This window comes from Leuresthes tenuis, unplaced genomic scaffold (assembly GCF_036924035.1).
Source record: "Leuresthes tenuis unplaced genomic scaffold, fLeuTen1.0.hap1 SCAF_10, whole genome shotgun sequence".
In the NCBI taxonomy this organism is placed as follows: domain Eukaryota; kingdom Metazoa; phylum Chordata; class Actinopteri; order Atheriniformes; family Atherinopsidae; genus Leuresthes; species Leuresthes tenuis.
This window is the reverse complement of record NW_027325364.1, coordinates 4659249-4674256: the sequence shown is the minus strand read 5'-3', so window position 1 is coordinate 4674256 and position 15008 is coordinate 4659249. Positions and strand designations below refer to the sequence as shown.

At 41.2% G+C, this 15008-nt stretch overlaps 1 protein-coding gene across 1 annotated transcript; it reads right to left on the bottom strand.

Annotated features, from left to right (window-relative positions):
- Window positions 1-374: 374 nt before the first annotated feature.
- Window positions 375-13305, bottom strand: mios (missing oocyte, meiosis regulator, homolog (Drosophila)). The gene is made up of 12 exons (XM_072393639.1): window positions 13185-13305; window positions 10635-11501; window positions 10047-10536; window positions 8871-8969; window positions 8493-8747; window positions 6353-6522; window positions 5711-5776; window positions 5445-5603; window positions 4025-4177; window positions 3136-3340; window positions 2805-2934; window positions 375-1163 (listed from the first exon to the last, which is right to left on the bottom strand). Exons 2-12 carry the CDS (start codon window positions 11451-11453, stop codon window positions 1073-1075), a joined length of 2637 nt encoding a protein of 878 aa, XP_072249740.1. The 5' UTR covers window positions 11454-11501; window positions 13185-13305; the 3' UTR covers window positions 375-1072.
- Between the last annotated feature and the right edge of the window lie 1703 nt (window positions 13306-15008).

Below are 15008 nucleotides of genomic sequence, written 5' to 3'. Positions count from 1 at the left end.
ACAAGGCGGTCCCCCCACAGATGGCGCCCATCCTTGGATTGATGTGCGGCATGCATAGTTTTTGGGTGCAATTTGGAAATTTCAAGGAGATAAAGAGAGGGCATAGTGTGTATATGTGGAGGGCGTAGGAGGGGGGTGCACAGGGCTCAGGCTGTCTGTTCTCTTGCCCTGTCTTTGAGTCAATAGTGTTCCGGCAGCTGAGGTTCTTTATGAGGGGAACAATCTGGAGGGTCTTGTCAGAGTGCCGAGCAGCTGCTGTTTTCTGGGGAGCTTCTTTCATTGACCACAGGCCTGGAGTTGGCTGGTGAATACAGTCGCACCCTCCCACTCGCCGCTGCTGCTGCCGCCGCCGCCGCCTCCTCCTCCTCCTCCTCCTCCTCCTCCCCACCACCCCTCGCTTCTCTAATTCCTTATCCTTTTTCCCAAAACTGTCCCTCAGGCTGGAAGCCCCTCCCGCTTAATGCCAGATGAAGAGTGGCACAGGGGATCATGAAGAGACTGGCATTGCTGTCACCCGGGGTGTCGTCTCCCACCCTGAACAATGCTTTTATGAGGTATGTAAAGATCTTTTCATTAGACAAACATCGACATTAAATAGCTATTAAAGAACAAGCCAAAAAATTTACTTCAGACATATTGGCATCTGTGATCACGTGTTTACGTGATGTGTGAGTGGACATTTGATTTTGTTTTTTTTGTTTTTTTAAATTAAACAGATCACTGTAAAACCAGAATCCTGATTCAGGTTAAGTTGGAAGAGGCTGATTACAGATGAGCCTCTTATATGTCTCCTGAGTGTAATTTTCATTCACAGAACACAGAGTTAGCATTTGCTCCCTTTCTGCTATTAATTCAATTAGTCACATCAGTAACCCACACTGTTTCCCTTCTTTAAATAGAGCTCTGTTATTACATGACATTCACTAGACTATTTTTCAATAGTATTGTTTTTTCCATTCAAGCAGCAACTTCAGAGATGGACACTGCCGGCACCCCTGCCCAGTTGTCGGTGTGGCGAGCGCAGAATTGAACCTGCACTGTTTGGCTTCAGTTTCCAACAAGCGTCTCCTGTTTAGCTGCTGTCTGACGGCACCAGGTTTCCTGTGGTGTCCAGCTGCATGCATTTACACGTACAAGCAGACACTGGGCACTCCGTGTGGTCTCTGCAACAGACATATGAACGTCAGTTTGATAAATAAAAGTTAACAATAAGAAGATAAAAACAAAAAAACTGTCCCAGATTAGAATAAAAAGAATGAGGAATAATAAGAATAGTCAACTTCATTTAATTTCAGACCTGCGACACATTCCCAAAAAAGCTAAATTGAAAGCTTTTCCCATTTTGTAATGTTGCGGTTCCTTTTCACAGCATTTAAGACATTGATGATACCAAGTTTTTAAAAGTTTTGGGTGTTATTTTGTCCAATTCTTCCTGCAAACATGTCTTAAATCAGGACTGCAGGCCAGCCATGCCTGTGTTGTGTTGCAGAATTAGGTTTTACATGGTCATGTTGATAAAATGCATGGCTGCTTATAGAAAAGTTGCCGTCTTGAAGCCAGCAGTTATACCTGTTGGCATTAGCTGCCATCACAGAAGTGCAAATAAGCTTTACCAAGAGCACCGATACAATCCATGCCATATGTCTGGCTTTTAGACTTGTTCCTAACAACATTGTGGATGCTCCTTTTCTGCTTTGCTCCTGACTGGTCCAAGCAGGATGTGATGGTCCATCCAAGATAACTCAGAACCCAGCAGAGTCGACATAACTAAAAGGTTAACGCAACACTTCTTTGTTGCATGGCAAAGTTTTACGTGGCATTTGTGAATGTAGCTGCGTGCTGCTTTTATACCAACTTCTGCTTATAATCATCTGTGGACATCTCAACTCGCTCTAAACTACTGCCCTCAGTACTAACTTTTTTTGACGTGTTGCAGGCCTGAAATGCAAAAAGAACACAGATGTCACAAAAACCCAGATAGGCATTTCTTGATGTTTAAACTTGTAATTAAAAATAAAAATAGAGCAACATGGCTCATTCTTTTTTCAAATATCTTATTTTCAAATTAGAATGACATGCAGTAAAAGCATTTTGTTGTTCTTCCATATAACATTGCATTATTTGGTCGCAGATACCTACAGGCAAATCTTATGGGGGGAGTAGTTTCCCCAATTTAACCCCCCCCAAAAAAAACCTTTTACACCAGAAATGGGAGTACAATACAATACGATACGATGGGAGCCTGATAGTATAATGATCAACAGACCTTTCCACACAAAGATCGCTCTATGAGTATGTAAGAAAAAAGAAAAAAAGGAATCCCTATCAAATAGTATGCTGCATGTTTACCAGCTTTTCCTTAGAGTGTGAACCCCCCCCCCCCCCCATGACAATGTCACTTCTGCACTGTACAGATGGAACAGCAAACTGTCCCAACTTGAGCAAACCTTAAAGATCGACTGGGTTTTATATACAAGCAACAGATAAAAAAAGAGGAAGTGTTTTCTATAAACCAATAAAAATCATTTTCCTTGTTAAAATACTAAGAGAGGAGAAGAACTTTGTACACTGCAGACATAAAACAAAACCCCTTTTTTCCTACGTTTTATGCCAAGCATTTGACACATATTTTTGCCATCAAAACGCTGTTCATATGAAAAACACAAATTCTATTTTGTTGGATAATTTAAATGAATTTGTGTTTTTACTTTTTCTGTTCCTGCTACAAAAAAATCTCCCAAATGGATGAAACACAAACTTCTGGTGTGACCATGTTGCCTGAAAATGAATTAATCACGTCCTACCTGAACCAGCTGAGCATGTGACCGGCGTGGCCACCGTGTCGACAGTTGTGACACCAGGTGAACCAGTTGTTGAACTTTGCTAGTTTGTTCTCCCTTGTCAAGTCCACTTTCTCATCTGACTTTCCAGTTCCTGCCAAAAGATTTATCCATGAGTCAATATCCATCAAATTTGACTATCAGCGTTGTTATGAGGGACATCACAGCAATAAGGGGACTGTAAATGTTCAGGTGCAAACTGCCTTTAAACACTAAAGTCCATATATACTGGGAATGCCCAGTTTTATAGTTGCTCTACACTGCATGTTACATCCGTCTACATAATACTTTCTACCTGGGCAGTTGGAAACAGGTGTGCCCATATTCATAAGGCAGAGGGCACAACGTGGCAGCGGTTTCCTGCAGCCAGGGCAACTAGTGACTTTTGACTTGGTAGGTGAGCCGCTGACACCATATTGGCTGAAGCCACGGCCCTGGTGAGGCATCGCCGAGCAGCTGTAGGAGATGGACTTCCCACAGAAGTTGCAGCTCACGAACACCTGCCGAGAGCAAACACAAAGGTCACCAGATAAGAACCTGTGAACATGAAGGAAAAACGGACAAGCACATGCTCACCAGCTGTCGGGATTTCATTTTTCAAGTGAGAGAGAGAGATACGTATCAGATAATACAGCAATAATCCCAACATGCTTAACGGCGATTACAGGAATGTCAGCAAAGCAACAGGTATTGCCAAGTTCTACATCGGGCACCAGCTTACTCTTAATCAAAATAAAATAAAATCCTTTTTGTTTTTAGTATGAAGCCTTATTAAAAATGATGCAAATGTTGAGTAACTGTAGTGTTTGGAGGAGATGTCTCACAAAAACACAAAAGGAGAAAACAAAACAGCACTGCAGGTTTTATGACGGCAGTTGGAGAGCAGAGCTGGGAGAGATATGAAGTTGGCTGACACTCGTCAGGCGTCCTGGCACAAAACTGCCTGAGCTGTAACAAGCAGTACAAGCACTTTTTGGTCATGAGAGTGTTCATGTGCAGCAAAGAACTAAAATACAAGAATGCATGGCTGCAAGTTTCAACCATTATTTCAAATCATATTTAGTTATTAATCATTAGGCCTGGAGAGGAAGTTATTTTCTGTAAATGATCCAAAAAACAAATCACACAAAATCTTCACACTTAAGGATCATTTCAGCTCTACTTGCTCTCCCAACATTAACTACCTGTGCCAGTGGTTTGGAGCTAGGGTCCAGCTTGCCTCTGAGGATATCAAACTCGGCCCGTTTGTGCCAGAATCTCCACGCATCCAGCAAATTGCGGTAGTTTTCTATCCAACACTGTACTCGAGGGTCTTTCAGCACTTCACCTGGGGAACCCTGTTGGGAGAGATTATTTATGTAAAGGCTCATTTCACCTTTTCATTTCAGCGTGGGTTCAGCACAGGAAGTCAGTTCCATCCCAAACGTGCTGCTGTGCATTATGACCAAACATCTCCACTTTGGTCTGCTCTGTCCAAAGGACATTGTTCCAGAAGTCTTCTGCTTTGTTCAGATGCAGCTTTGCAAACCTAAGCTGTGCTGCCATGTTCTTTTTAGAGAGAAGAGGCTTTCTCCTGCAGCCCTTCCAAACAAGCCATCCTTGTTCAGTCTTTTTCTAACTGTGCTGTCATGAACTTTAACCTTTAACATGCTGACTGAGGCCTGTAGAGTCTGAGATGTAGCTCTTGGTTTTTTCACCTTGGGGTGAACTCGCTACGACGTTCAGTCCTGGGAAGATTGACAGCTTTATGAATAATCTTTCTCTCTGTAGAACTCTTAAATAGTTTGGAAATTGCCTTATAACCCTTTCCAGATTGATGGGCACCAACAAATGCTTTAATAAGATCATTGTTGGTATACTTCCTCCTTTGTATGGTGTTAACATACATCTGAATGCTCAAAACCAGCAAACTGACTTTATAAAGCTGCTCACACTTACTGATGATCAATTAATCAAGTGAATTTGATTAGCAGCACCTAGCTGCTACTTACTCTCTTAATTCTTATGACAGCATGGTATACTTAGCTTTTTTACGCACTTCTTTTGCATTTTGGTTGAGTTTTTTCTTAAATAAATGATGTCAGCATAATATGTTATGTGTTGCTGTTGATCTGAGGTTGCATTACTCTAACTTTAGGATCTGGACCAGATATTTTTTCTTATGGCCAGATATGTAAGGCGTCGTCTTTGTTTTTCACATGACTGCATATACATCTATGCAAGGTATTTGACATACTGTATGGTTGTGGATACCTTGCAAAACAGCAGTTTTCTTCTCATAGGCAGGTTAGAACAAGAAAACAATCAAACCAGGAGAATTCTCGTACAGAGTAGCAGACCTGCTCAACCACTTTAATGACTTAAGTGTTACTTTGCAGAGACGCATGCTTTGCTTTGCTTTGCATCTTACAACAGGTGCCAATTAAGGTGAAGCTGTAACCAGATTTAATGTAGCTCATTTAGGCAGATGTAAGACTCCCTTCTACAGATTTAAAAGTCTGTGGCCCAATGTCATATGCAAGCTATAAGTCTGCTGCTTTCTAATCCGATTAGGTATGAATGTGTTTTAAGTGTAAAGAAAGTCTATTTTTGCATAATTTGTACCTTCAGCATGCAGAAACTGGCAGTCTGGACATCTCCAGTTCGGTCTACGTAACTCTCCATAAGATCTACACCATCCTTAGTCAGGCCTGTAAGCAGGATGCCCTCCAGGTTGCCCGCCTCTTTCATCTCATTGGTCAGTTTGTCGATGTAACGTGGGAGCTGCGAGAAAGCACCCAAGAGAAACCCAATTAACCATTTAACTGTGCCAGACAGATGCAGCTCTATCAAGTGCATGTAAAGTACTTTGAGGTTCACTTTGCAGTTACCTGAGCATCGCTGAGAAACATACAGGCAAAGGCCACCCGGTCCCGCACAGCAACGCTGCTCTCATACTGAAACAAAATCAAAGATTCTTATTAATCAAAAAGGACATTGTTCTCGCACAAAGTTGGGGGAAATGCTTCGTTTCTAATGTGCTTTTTTAAATTCATCCCACAGACTGTGAGCCTGCAAAATAGCACTGCAGTGGCGGTCTGCTCTGAGACAGTAAAGCTAACATCTGTGCCACCTCATCAGTTCTCAAAACCAAGACGTCTGGAAAACGACTAACAAGATCTTCCTATTATTGAGTTTCATCCTTTTCTTTGCCAAGAAAAGGTCTGAAGACATGAAGTTAGCACCGATAGAGGCCAGAATCTGATGCAGCTGAAAGAGGAAAAAGCAGAAACATACACTCTGTTCTGGACAAAGGTTCCTTCCCCCACAAGTGTTTTATGGCTTAACACTGATGAAAAATGTAAAACACGCCTCTTCCTCTGAACCTGAATTATTACCTGTCAATACATTACTATGTTGAGAAAATACATAAACCTTTTTATGAAATCTCACCAAAAGGTGCACTGATAAATGATTTATTTTTTTCTGTTCACTAACTAGCAAAAGGTCCATTACAGAAAGGGATCCAATACCAGCACGCCATCGTAGGCTCCGGGCTCACTGGTGAGGAAGGCAAACATGATGCAGAGGTAGGGATTCTTCAGCTGGAGCCTCAGAGAGCTGCACATCTCCCTCCACAGGGAGGACTTTTCGTCTGTGTAGCCTGACAGAGCCATGGCAACCACATTCAGGTTCAGGTCACCTGTGAGTAAGAAGAAGTCAGACAAGCAGATTTATTTACAGAAAGTTTAAGGCATCAACTTTATGACTCATATATGAAGATTATGTCCATCTCTTAGCTCACGTTACAAACCATGCCACATCTCTCTGGTCATAATTGTGCCCCAGTAGCATTTATTCAAAACAAAAAAGATTTTTAGATCAAATTAACAACGTTTTCATAAAGGCTGGAACTGTTTGACACAGTAAAATGTTTCATATTAAAATGATTCATAACTTAGCTACCACATTACAACATACAGGTCTGGGAATGAGGTATGGGTTTCTTCTTCTGTAGTTGTGCCTTATTGTGGCTGAGAAGCCGTTCATGATGTGTGTGTAGACAGATCTTTGCTATTGCTATTGCTGTTCCGTCCTGCAGTGAAGACCGTTTTTCAATGCTCAACACAGCTAAAATAGCTTATTCAAGTGTGATTGTAAATAGCTATTTGGTGAGTTTTCAGCTGTTCAATCCTCCACATCTAAAGTAGCAAAATGATATAATCTAAAACAAATTACATATACAAAACTGTCATGCCATTTAAAAGTATAGCACTCGATTGTGTCCTTTCAGGCATGAGGGCTGAAGCGGTGCAAGCAACAGCAGCTAATTCTTTCAAGCTAATTCTTTACTTAGTGAGCTAATTCATTTAGCATTCAATTGGTCTGCTGAAGCAGAGAGCAGCTGCACACACGCCTCATGAATCAGACGGAAGGTTGCCAGGATGCAGTGACAGATGGGCTGAAAATGTATATACAGTAGTGTGTGGATTTGGTGATTAGTACCATTTCTTTGACACTAAAGTTAGATCCCATCAGACAAAAAAGGCTCCACAAACAATAATAAAGGAGGATAATGCAAATTACAAAGAGGGTCTGTTGAAAACCTAACAATGTTCACATAACATTATTGGTCCATATACTTTCATTAGGTGTTATCACAACACAGCACGATGCAAAAATCAAGTTTCTTAATGAACTGTGAGGACAATATTGCTCTTTGCCAAGTTTAGACAACACTGGTTCATCCCTGGAGTTAGGTGCATGTTTTATGCTTGAATGATTCATAAGTCAGTACTGACAACAAAAAAAAGAAAACATATTCCTCTGAAAGTGGTCAGGTACAAGAAATAGACTGAAAATGAGTAAAAAAAAAAAAAAAAAAAGCAGCCAAGAACACTTTGAGATCTTAGAACCTTTGCTCAAGAGAACTTTGAAAGATTAGAAGAAAGTTGGCTGATTGGAAGTAACACATAAAGAAATGAGGGGTGGCCCAAGACTTCTGCACGATAGCGTAGGTCACTACACAAGGCTGGGAAAATGTCCCACTAAATTCATCCACCACCTCAAAATATTTTAGCATTTGGAAAAAAGAAAAAAAAAGGGCTGTGTTGACACATCTTATCTAATGAATGACTCCATCACTCATGCTCAGGAAACATTCATTAGAGCACACAACAGAAAAATGTTTGACCCACATTGGTGAAATTTTTTCTTAGTCACATGTGTGCAAACAACACCTTTCACTGAAGCTCGGTGTGAAAAGCACTTCACTGTTGTGGAACACGCGTTTTTCAAATGCCACATTTTCTCCTCCCAAGAACTTGATTACATTTAGTTTAAGGCTCTTGCTTTGTGTTTAACATAATTTACGCTATCAGGCTGCATTCCATAATCACACAACATGTTTTTGCTCACAACAAATATCAAAACATTGGTCTTTATGTGGCAGGGCTCCATGGCTGATAGAAACTCTTCTTTAACTGCACAAGCCATTTATGCCAGAAAGAGTGGGACTTTGCTTTGTTCAAACCAAATTCACCTGCTAATTCTTTAGGACTTTAGGTTAAGGTTGATATTTGCTTTTAAAGGTGAAACACTAGTTCAAAGTGCAAAGGCAGAGAGAGAGAGTGCTTAGTGATCAGACAGCCGTTCGCATGCTCCAGCACTCACCCTTCTCGGTAGTGGCTCCCCTGTTGAGGATCTGGATTGCACGGCGGATGTCCAGGTTGAAGAGAGCGATGGCAGCCGCTCGCTCCCACTCGTGTTCCTGCTCCAGCGATCGCAGGAAGGTCTCCACGTCTATGTCAGGACCCCGGCTGATCCAGCCGCAGAGCCGCAGGGCAAGGCAGCGTTCCTCGCTGTGTAAGCGCGGAACGTCTGTCTGCCGGTCCGAGCCAGTCCAGCATCTGCGACTTTCCGTTGTCCCTTCATGCACCAGGAGGACAAGGACAGAAAATGCCATAAGCAAGTTCGTGCATTGTCAAACCAGCATGTCTGAGGATTGTTTGCAAATACTGTTTAACAAAGCTTCGGGGTGTATTTTCTTACCTGAGCTGGTCTTGACAATGTTCTTGATACCAGAATAAACCAAAGACTGTTTGTTCCCCTGCAGTTTAAGCTCCATATCCTCTGCACACTGCTTCATATGTGATACTTTCATAGGAATTGTAACAGATTTTCAATAAAAAACTAAACAATAAATAAATAAAGTGTCATACATGTTTCAACATGTATGAAAGTTGTTAATTTGACCAAAAGAGTACAGAAAAAAAGGAGAAATGAAATTTCAAACTGCTTCAAAAACTCTCGTTACTTTTTCTTTTAATGTCACAAAAAAAAATTCTGTCTCCACTAAAAACAACTTTGCCAGCTATTTATGTTTTCACTAAACAAATTTCCATTCCAATCACGAGGAAGATGCACACAATACGGCGTGCAGCCATGATGATGATCGCTTCAACAGTGCTGCGATTATCTGCACTGAAATATTTCAAACGTTAAAACAATAACTACAACATAAAGTCTTTGGAGGCAGGTCAAACTAAAATTATTGTTCAAATTTTGGGCCTCTAAGGTAAAAGCAAAGAAGAGTCCATGGTAGCACATCTTCTTATCAGTTACATTTGTGTTCTTTATAACGATCCATGTGGAGATATTGAGGGGAAACATTTAACCCTGGCTGCTAGTTTGTTGAAAGTTGGAATATCAACAGTTGGTTTAGATAGAGACTAAAGTGGAAATACTACATGCATCATAACATTACACTGTGGGCATGTGTGGAGTCTTCATGGTGTGTCCACGTTGGATTGGCAGGGAAGGAGGAGGCTATGCAGCCATGAGCCCCCATCGAAGCCAAACTCCTCAGATTATTTCTTAGGGACCTTTTAATCATTCAAACCGCTGAATCAGCCGACTTCTAAGAAGAGCTGCGACATTGAATGAATCAAGTGATTCGAAGAAAACCTTAAAAAGAAAATTAAGTGACAGATTTACCATTGAAGTAATTCTGCATACAGAAATAGAAGGTGGAAATGATGGGATGCCAAAACAAGCTTTTAACACACCTTTTCACTGACTCTAGAAAACTGATGAAAATTTTGCAGTTTTCTAATGTTTTACATGACAAATAATTAGGTGATTATTAAAAAAACAACAACTTCCAGATAAATTGAGAACAGCACCACTTCACATGCATCTCTGCGATTTCATCCTGAAAAAGGATATAGAACAGATCATACCACAACGACTTGAGCTCAGGGTCGTTCCCTCCCGCCAGCAGGTGGTTCCTCCAAACCTGGACGGTATCGTGTCCGTACCTGGACTGAGCCCTTTGCCTCATTTTAGTGGCTATATCTTTCTCAATCATGCTCTCCGCTCCTTCAGCTGAATCCTCGACACATTCGTATAAATGTCTACCACACGCCCACATGAGCGAGGTGGTGGAGCTCCAGGCCAGGGAGATTCGTTCAAACACTGTGAAGTCTGTCATGACGCGGTTGGCTGCAGACACCACCACCATGCGGTTCTGAGAAGAGGGGTGCCAAGCAAAGCTGCCAATCTGGCTTTCACAGGGCTGCACACTTCGCTCGATGATGGTGGGCTCCGTCTCATCACCAATGGGCGTCGGGGCATGTTGCATGTCGTACAGGCGGATGATATTGCTGTCACGTGTCAGCGTGGCCAGCAGGCCGGTACGAGTTGGACACCAGGCCACCTGAGAATGAGCAAGGAAAAGCATCACTACATAAACTGTACAAAATCTACTGTATGAAGCAACCAAAAACTGAAGGAGAAAAGGAAGCCCCACCATACCTTTGTGAGCGGTTTGGGCTGCTCTGTGAGTGTGAGCACAGGCTTCTCAAACTTCCTTAGGTCCCAAATGGCTACTTGACCCTCAAAGAAAGAGGCTACACGGTCGTGAAAGTGTGGGTCTACTGTCACCCCCTGGATGGCCTTGGTGTTGACAAATGTTTTCTGGCTTGTGTTTCTCAGATCAAATATTGCAAGGTTCCTGTGCATTCCAGCCAACAGAAGCTTTGGGTCACGAAGCAGCCAGCACAGGGACAGGCAAGCGTCGTTCTGCCCTAACTCATACAATGGCTTGGTCACTACAGTGCTTGAGTCCAAATCCACAGATGAGAGACGGATTTTCTCAGCTGCCACACTGGTCTCTGGGGCAAACTTACTGCTAATATCCCATATAAGGACAGAGAAATCTGCCCTGTGCTTGTCCAAACCAGCAGCCAATAAGTTACTGTCCACAGGGTTCCAGGCCAAAGTGTTGCATTGACGAGCGTGTTTGGGCACAAACTCTTTCCCCACCAGCTCTTTACATGTGGAGTTGTGGCTCTGGCCCAAGCTGGTGAGCACAACTCTGCCGTTTGCTTGGCCCACAGCGAGTAAACACTCAAGCTCATGCTTTGGGTACCAGGCCACACATTTCATGTAAGGAGTGTCAGAGTTAATGGCTAGTAAAGTAGCAGCAGTTTCTTCAGACAGTGACAGAGTGCCAGGCTTTGCTTCTGCACTGCCCACTGGTCCGATACTGTACAGTCCCAGTTCAGAGTCACAGATGACATAGCGGTCCGGGTGGTGAGGAGACCAAAGGATGTCCGGCTTTGAGCCACTCATGATTTAGATGCAGCAAGAAGGGTTTCAAAGAAATTTGCCTTCTACAGTCTGGAAACATAACAGATCATCACAAAAATAAGCACAGGGTAAATACTAGTGACAGCACACAGAAAAACAGACTTCTGAACACCTTCTAAAATAGATGCAAATTAACTAACTGTGTAAATCAAGAGTATTCTTAAATAATGTCTAAAGTTACTGAACAAAACACAATCCAATTGTACACTCAACACAATTTTTAAAACCCTTTATATTTAAAGAAAAATTTGAAAATTCTGTCAAATCCGATTACTTAAATAAAAAAATACAAAGTTGTTGAACATCATCAACCAGAAAAGGTTTGAGACTTTTAAACTTTCCTAATATACATCTGCAGGACAATTAAGAATCTAAACAGCTGCAGTTTTCTGCTGCCAAAAGGATATCTGTAAACGAAAGCCCTTGAATGTTTAGCATTCAAGCATTTTAAATTTAGCACCACCTAAAGTAGTTTCTGCCGCTCCTCCACTGTTACACATCCAAGCTCTTAAGTTTGCAGGAGTCCTTTTTGCAGCAGCAAAGATCCCTCCAAAGAATTTCAAGGAGGCTTTCCTGAGGTGTCATCGCTCGCCACTTTAAAAAATATATTTTCCTTTTTTACCAATCTATTGTGTGGCTGGATGTGAGGCTGTTTTCCAGCTCAAAGACATTGGACATTGGTCTGTTATTGTTTAACATATTTCCACCTATACCTATGACTTGGTAAGTTTGTGGTTTCATCAGTCCTTTGATATATTCACTGGCTCTAATAAGCAGCCTCGCAGAGCGATAGCACCTCCACCATGTTTGACAGAAGGCAGGCTGAGTTATTCCTTCAGGGCTCCATTTAGTCACCTATAAACAAACTGATGCAGTTTGTTTCTAAACATCTCTGCTTTGGTGTCTTTTGTTCATCACATATAATCATTTTAAACTGTAGCTTATCGATTAAAGTTTGCATTCTTCTTTGACTCTTCCTGGCCTTCATTCATTGACACCAACTTCATTCTGTTCATAGTGCGTGGATCATTCCAGATAGCTCCACATTTGCGTGGTGTCTTCCTCACAACTGCAACTAATTTAACACACTCAATATGTTTTTTTCCTTAAATCCACACCTTGTAAGCATCTTCGTTGTTTTATGAACTAATGAAGCAAGGATTTTATGATCGACTTTCTTGTAATTATTGTTATTTGTTTTTTTTACTATAGCCTCTCTGATTGAGAGGCATTTTATCAAAATACACACACTGCATTCAATTGGTTCATTTGAATTTACCCTTGAACATATCATACATTCTGTACTCACAGTTGTGACCAGGACTTCATTACCCATTACAGCACTTTGCAGCAGTGAAAACTCATTAACACGTTAATGTCATCGTGTGAATTAGCAGAACTATTCATGTAAAGCTTACCATTTCTGCGGCTGATTTAAAACTGAGAAGTTATCCACGCGGTGCTAATTAGCTAGCCAGTATCACATTAGCAGATAGTAAAGGAACGATGAGTGCCAAAATGTTGTGAAAATTTACTAAATGCTCAGTGTCACAGTAGTTAAAGCAAAGTTCAAAGTTTGTTGACATGCTAGCTTAACTAAGCTAACGCTAACGTGTGCAGAGCGCGATAAAAGCGTTAATCCATCACTTATTTATCGAAAAGTCGAAAACATTTGCTAACATATGGCAATTTTAACGATAAGATTGTACTTACACACAGCAGGTTCAAACGGGCATCTGAGTAACGTTTTGACATACACATGTCGTATAAGGACAACTTGGAGCCCCACACGGATGTTGTGTGTTACACCAAAACATATCCGTATTCTTGGAAGTGCCCGCTTCTTTAGGTTCCGCTAGGTTAGGCTGAAGAGCCAACTCACCACTAGAGGGCGCCGCAATCGAAGTGATAGAAAAGAAGCACAAGGCACATTGATACTAAAACCTATTAGTATACTTAGGAAAATCGAGCAAAATAATCAGATTGGATTGTTTGATTGACTACTGTGTTAGATTCTGTGACTTGACGGAGGATTTTCAGAATATGTTAGTGCTTTTATGGTGATTTTCTTGCATTTATTTTGATGACTTTATTCAAACATTGTGGTACCATATGAAATGGGCTTGGGTATGGTTAAATTCTGTTTTCTGTGACTTGTGTCTTATCAGATTTGTGAGTTGTCAGTTTTTCTCAAAGTTATTATCATTTGATAATCATAAAAAAAAATAAAGATTGGACAATAAGAATCTTACCGCTTTGTCATTTTGACATTCCTTCTCAGTGCTGTAGCACTGAGGATACAAAGTACTGAAGAGTTTCAGGTGTGATCTTGTCACATTCTTCTTGAAAACATGTCTAAGGGTGTGCAAAAGTACAGGATTGCCATTGTTTCAAAATTCTTCAACATTCTCTGTTGGGGACAGATCAGGAGTGCACGCAGGCCAGTCCAGAGACCATGCCGACTTCCTCAGCAGCCATGCCTTTTTAATGTGTGCAGAACATGATCTTGCTTTGACTTTCTTAAAAAATGTGTGGTGTGCTGTCAAAATAATGTGGTCTTAAAGACAGCATATGTTGTTCTAAAATCTGAATGTACTTTTCTGCATTAATGCTGGTATCACAGAAGTGTAAATGAGCTGTGATGTAAGCCCACGCCATCACAGAGCTTTTGGACTTGTTGCTGAGAACAGCCTGGATGCTCCTTTTGGTCTTTGGTCCAGAGCGCACGGCATCTGTTCCAAAAGAAAAAGAAAGATCTTGAACACTGATTTTAACCACATTACACTTTCCACTGTGTGTGATGGACCATCCCAGATGCCTCTGAGCTCAGAGAGGTCGATACCACCTCAGAACAAAATCAAAATGAGGTTTATTATCTGCACAGTAAAGTTTGAAGTGACATTTGTGAAAGTAGCTCTGTATTGTTGCGCTTGAGAAAGGTTTCCAACTGTAATCCCTTGCCCATTAGGTTCTATCAGATACTGAAGAATGATGGTTCTTGATGCAGAGTCTGAATGGTCCAGAGATCATAGGTGTGCAACATAGGTTTCCTCCCTTGCCGTTTACACTCTGAAACTCCGCCTGACTCCTTGAATCATTCAATTATATTCTGAGAAATTTGTGAATTTCATATAATTTGTAAAAAAACTGAAGATCCGCCATCCATCTTTGTTCCTGAAAGACTCAGCCTGTCATCTGTTCGAAATTTGTTTGAAATAACATGATTATTATTTTTCAAACTCACTGCAATCCCTAAATTGCCCCCGTCCCAATTTTCTTTGAAATGTGTTGCAGGCCTGAAAAGCAAAAATGTCTGTAAATTAGCTAATTAAATGTAGCTGATGAGACAAAACATTAAATATCTTGCAAGGAATATAGGAATAGTAGTCTAATACTATTGAATTAAACAGTAAATGGGGGAATCCCTGTGTTATGAAACAAAGTTCTGGATTATAGAACATCTCTACAAAGGTAATACAGCAGGAATTCCTGAAACATTTGGAAATATTTGAAGTGTCACAGACTTTAGAGTTACAA

Coding starts and splice junctions, on each gene's coding strand:
- mios (XM_072393639.1), bottom strand. CDS start 11,453: ATGAGTGGCTCAAAGCCGGACATCCTTTGGTCTCCTCACCACCCGGAC. Junction 8,970..10,046: donor GTTGTGGTATGATCTGTTCT/ATATCCTTTTTC, acceptor TGAAAGTATCAC/ATATGAAGCAGTGTGCAGAG. Junction 5,604..5,710: donor TGTTTCTCAGCGATGCTCAG/GTAACTGCAAAG, acceptor GCTTTCTCGCAG/CTCCCACGTTACATCGACAA.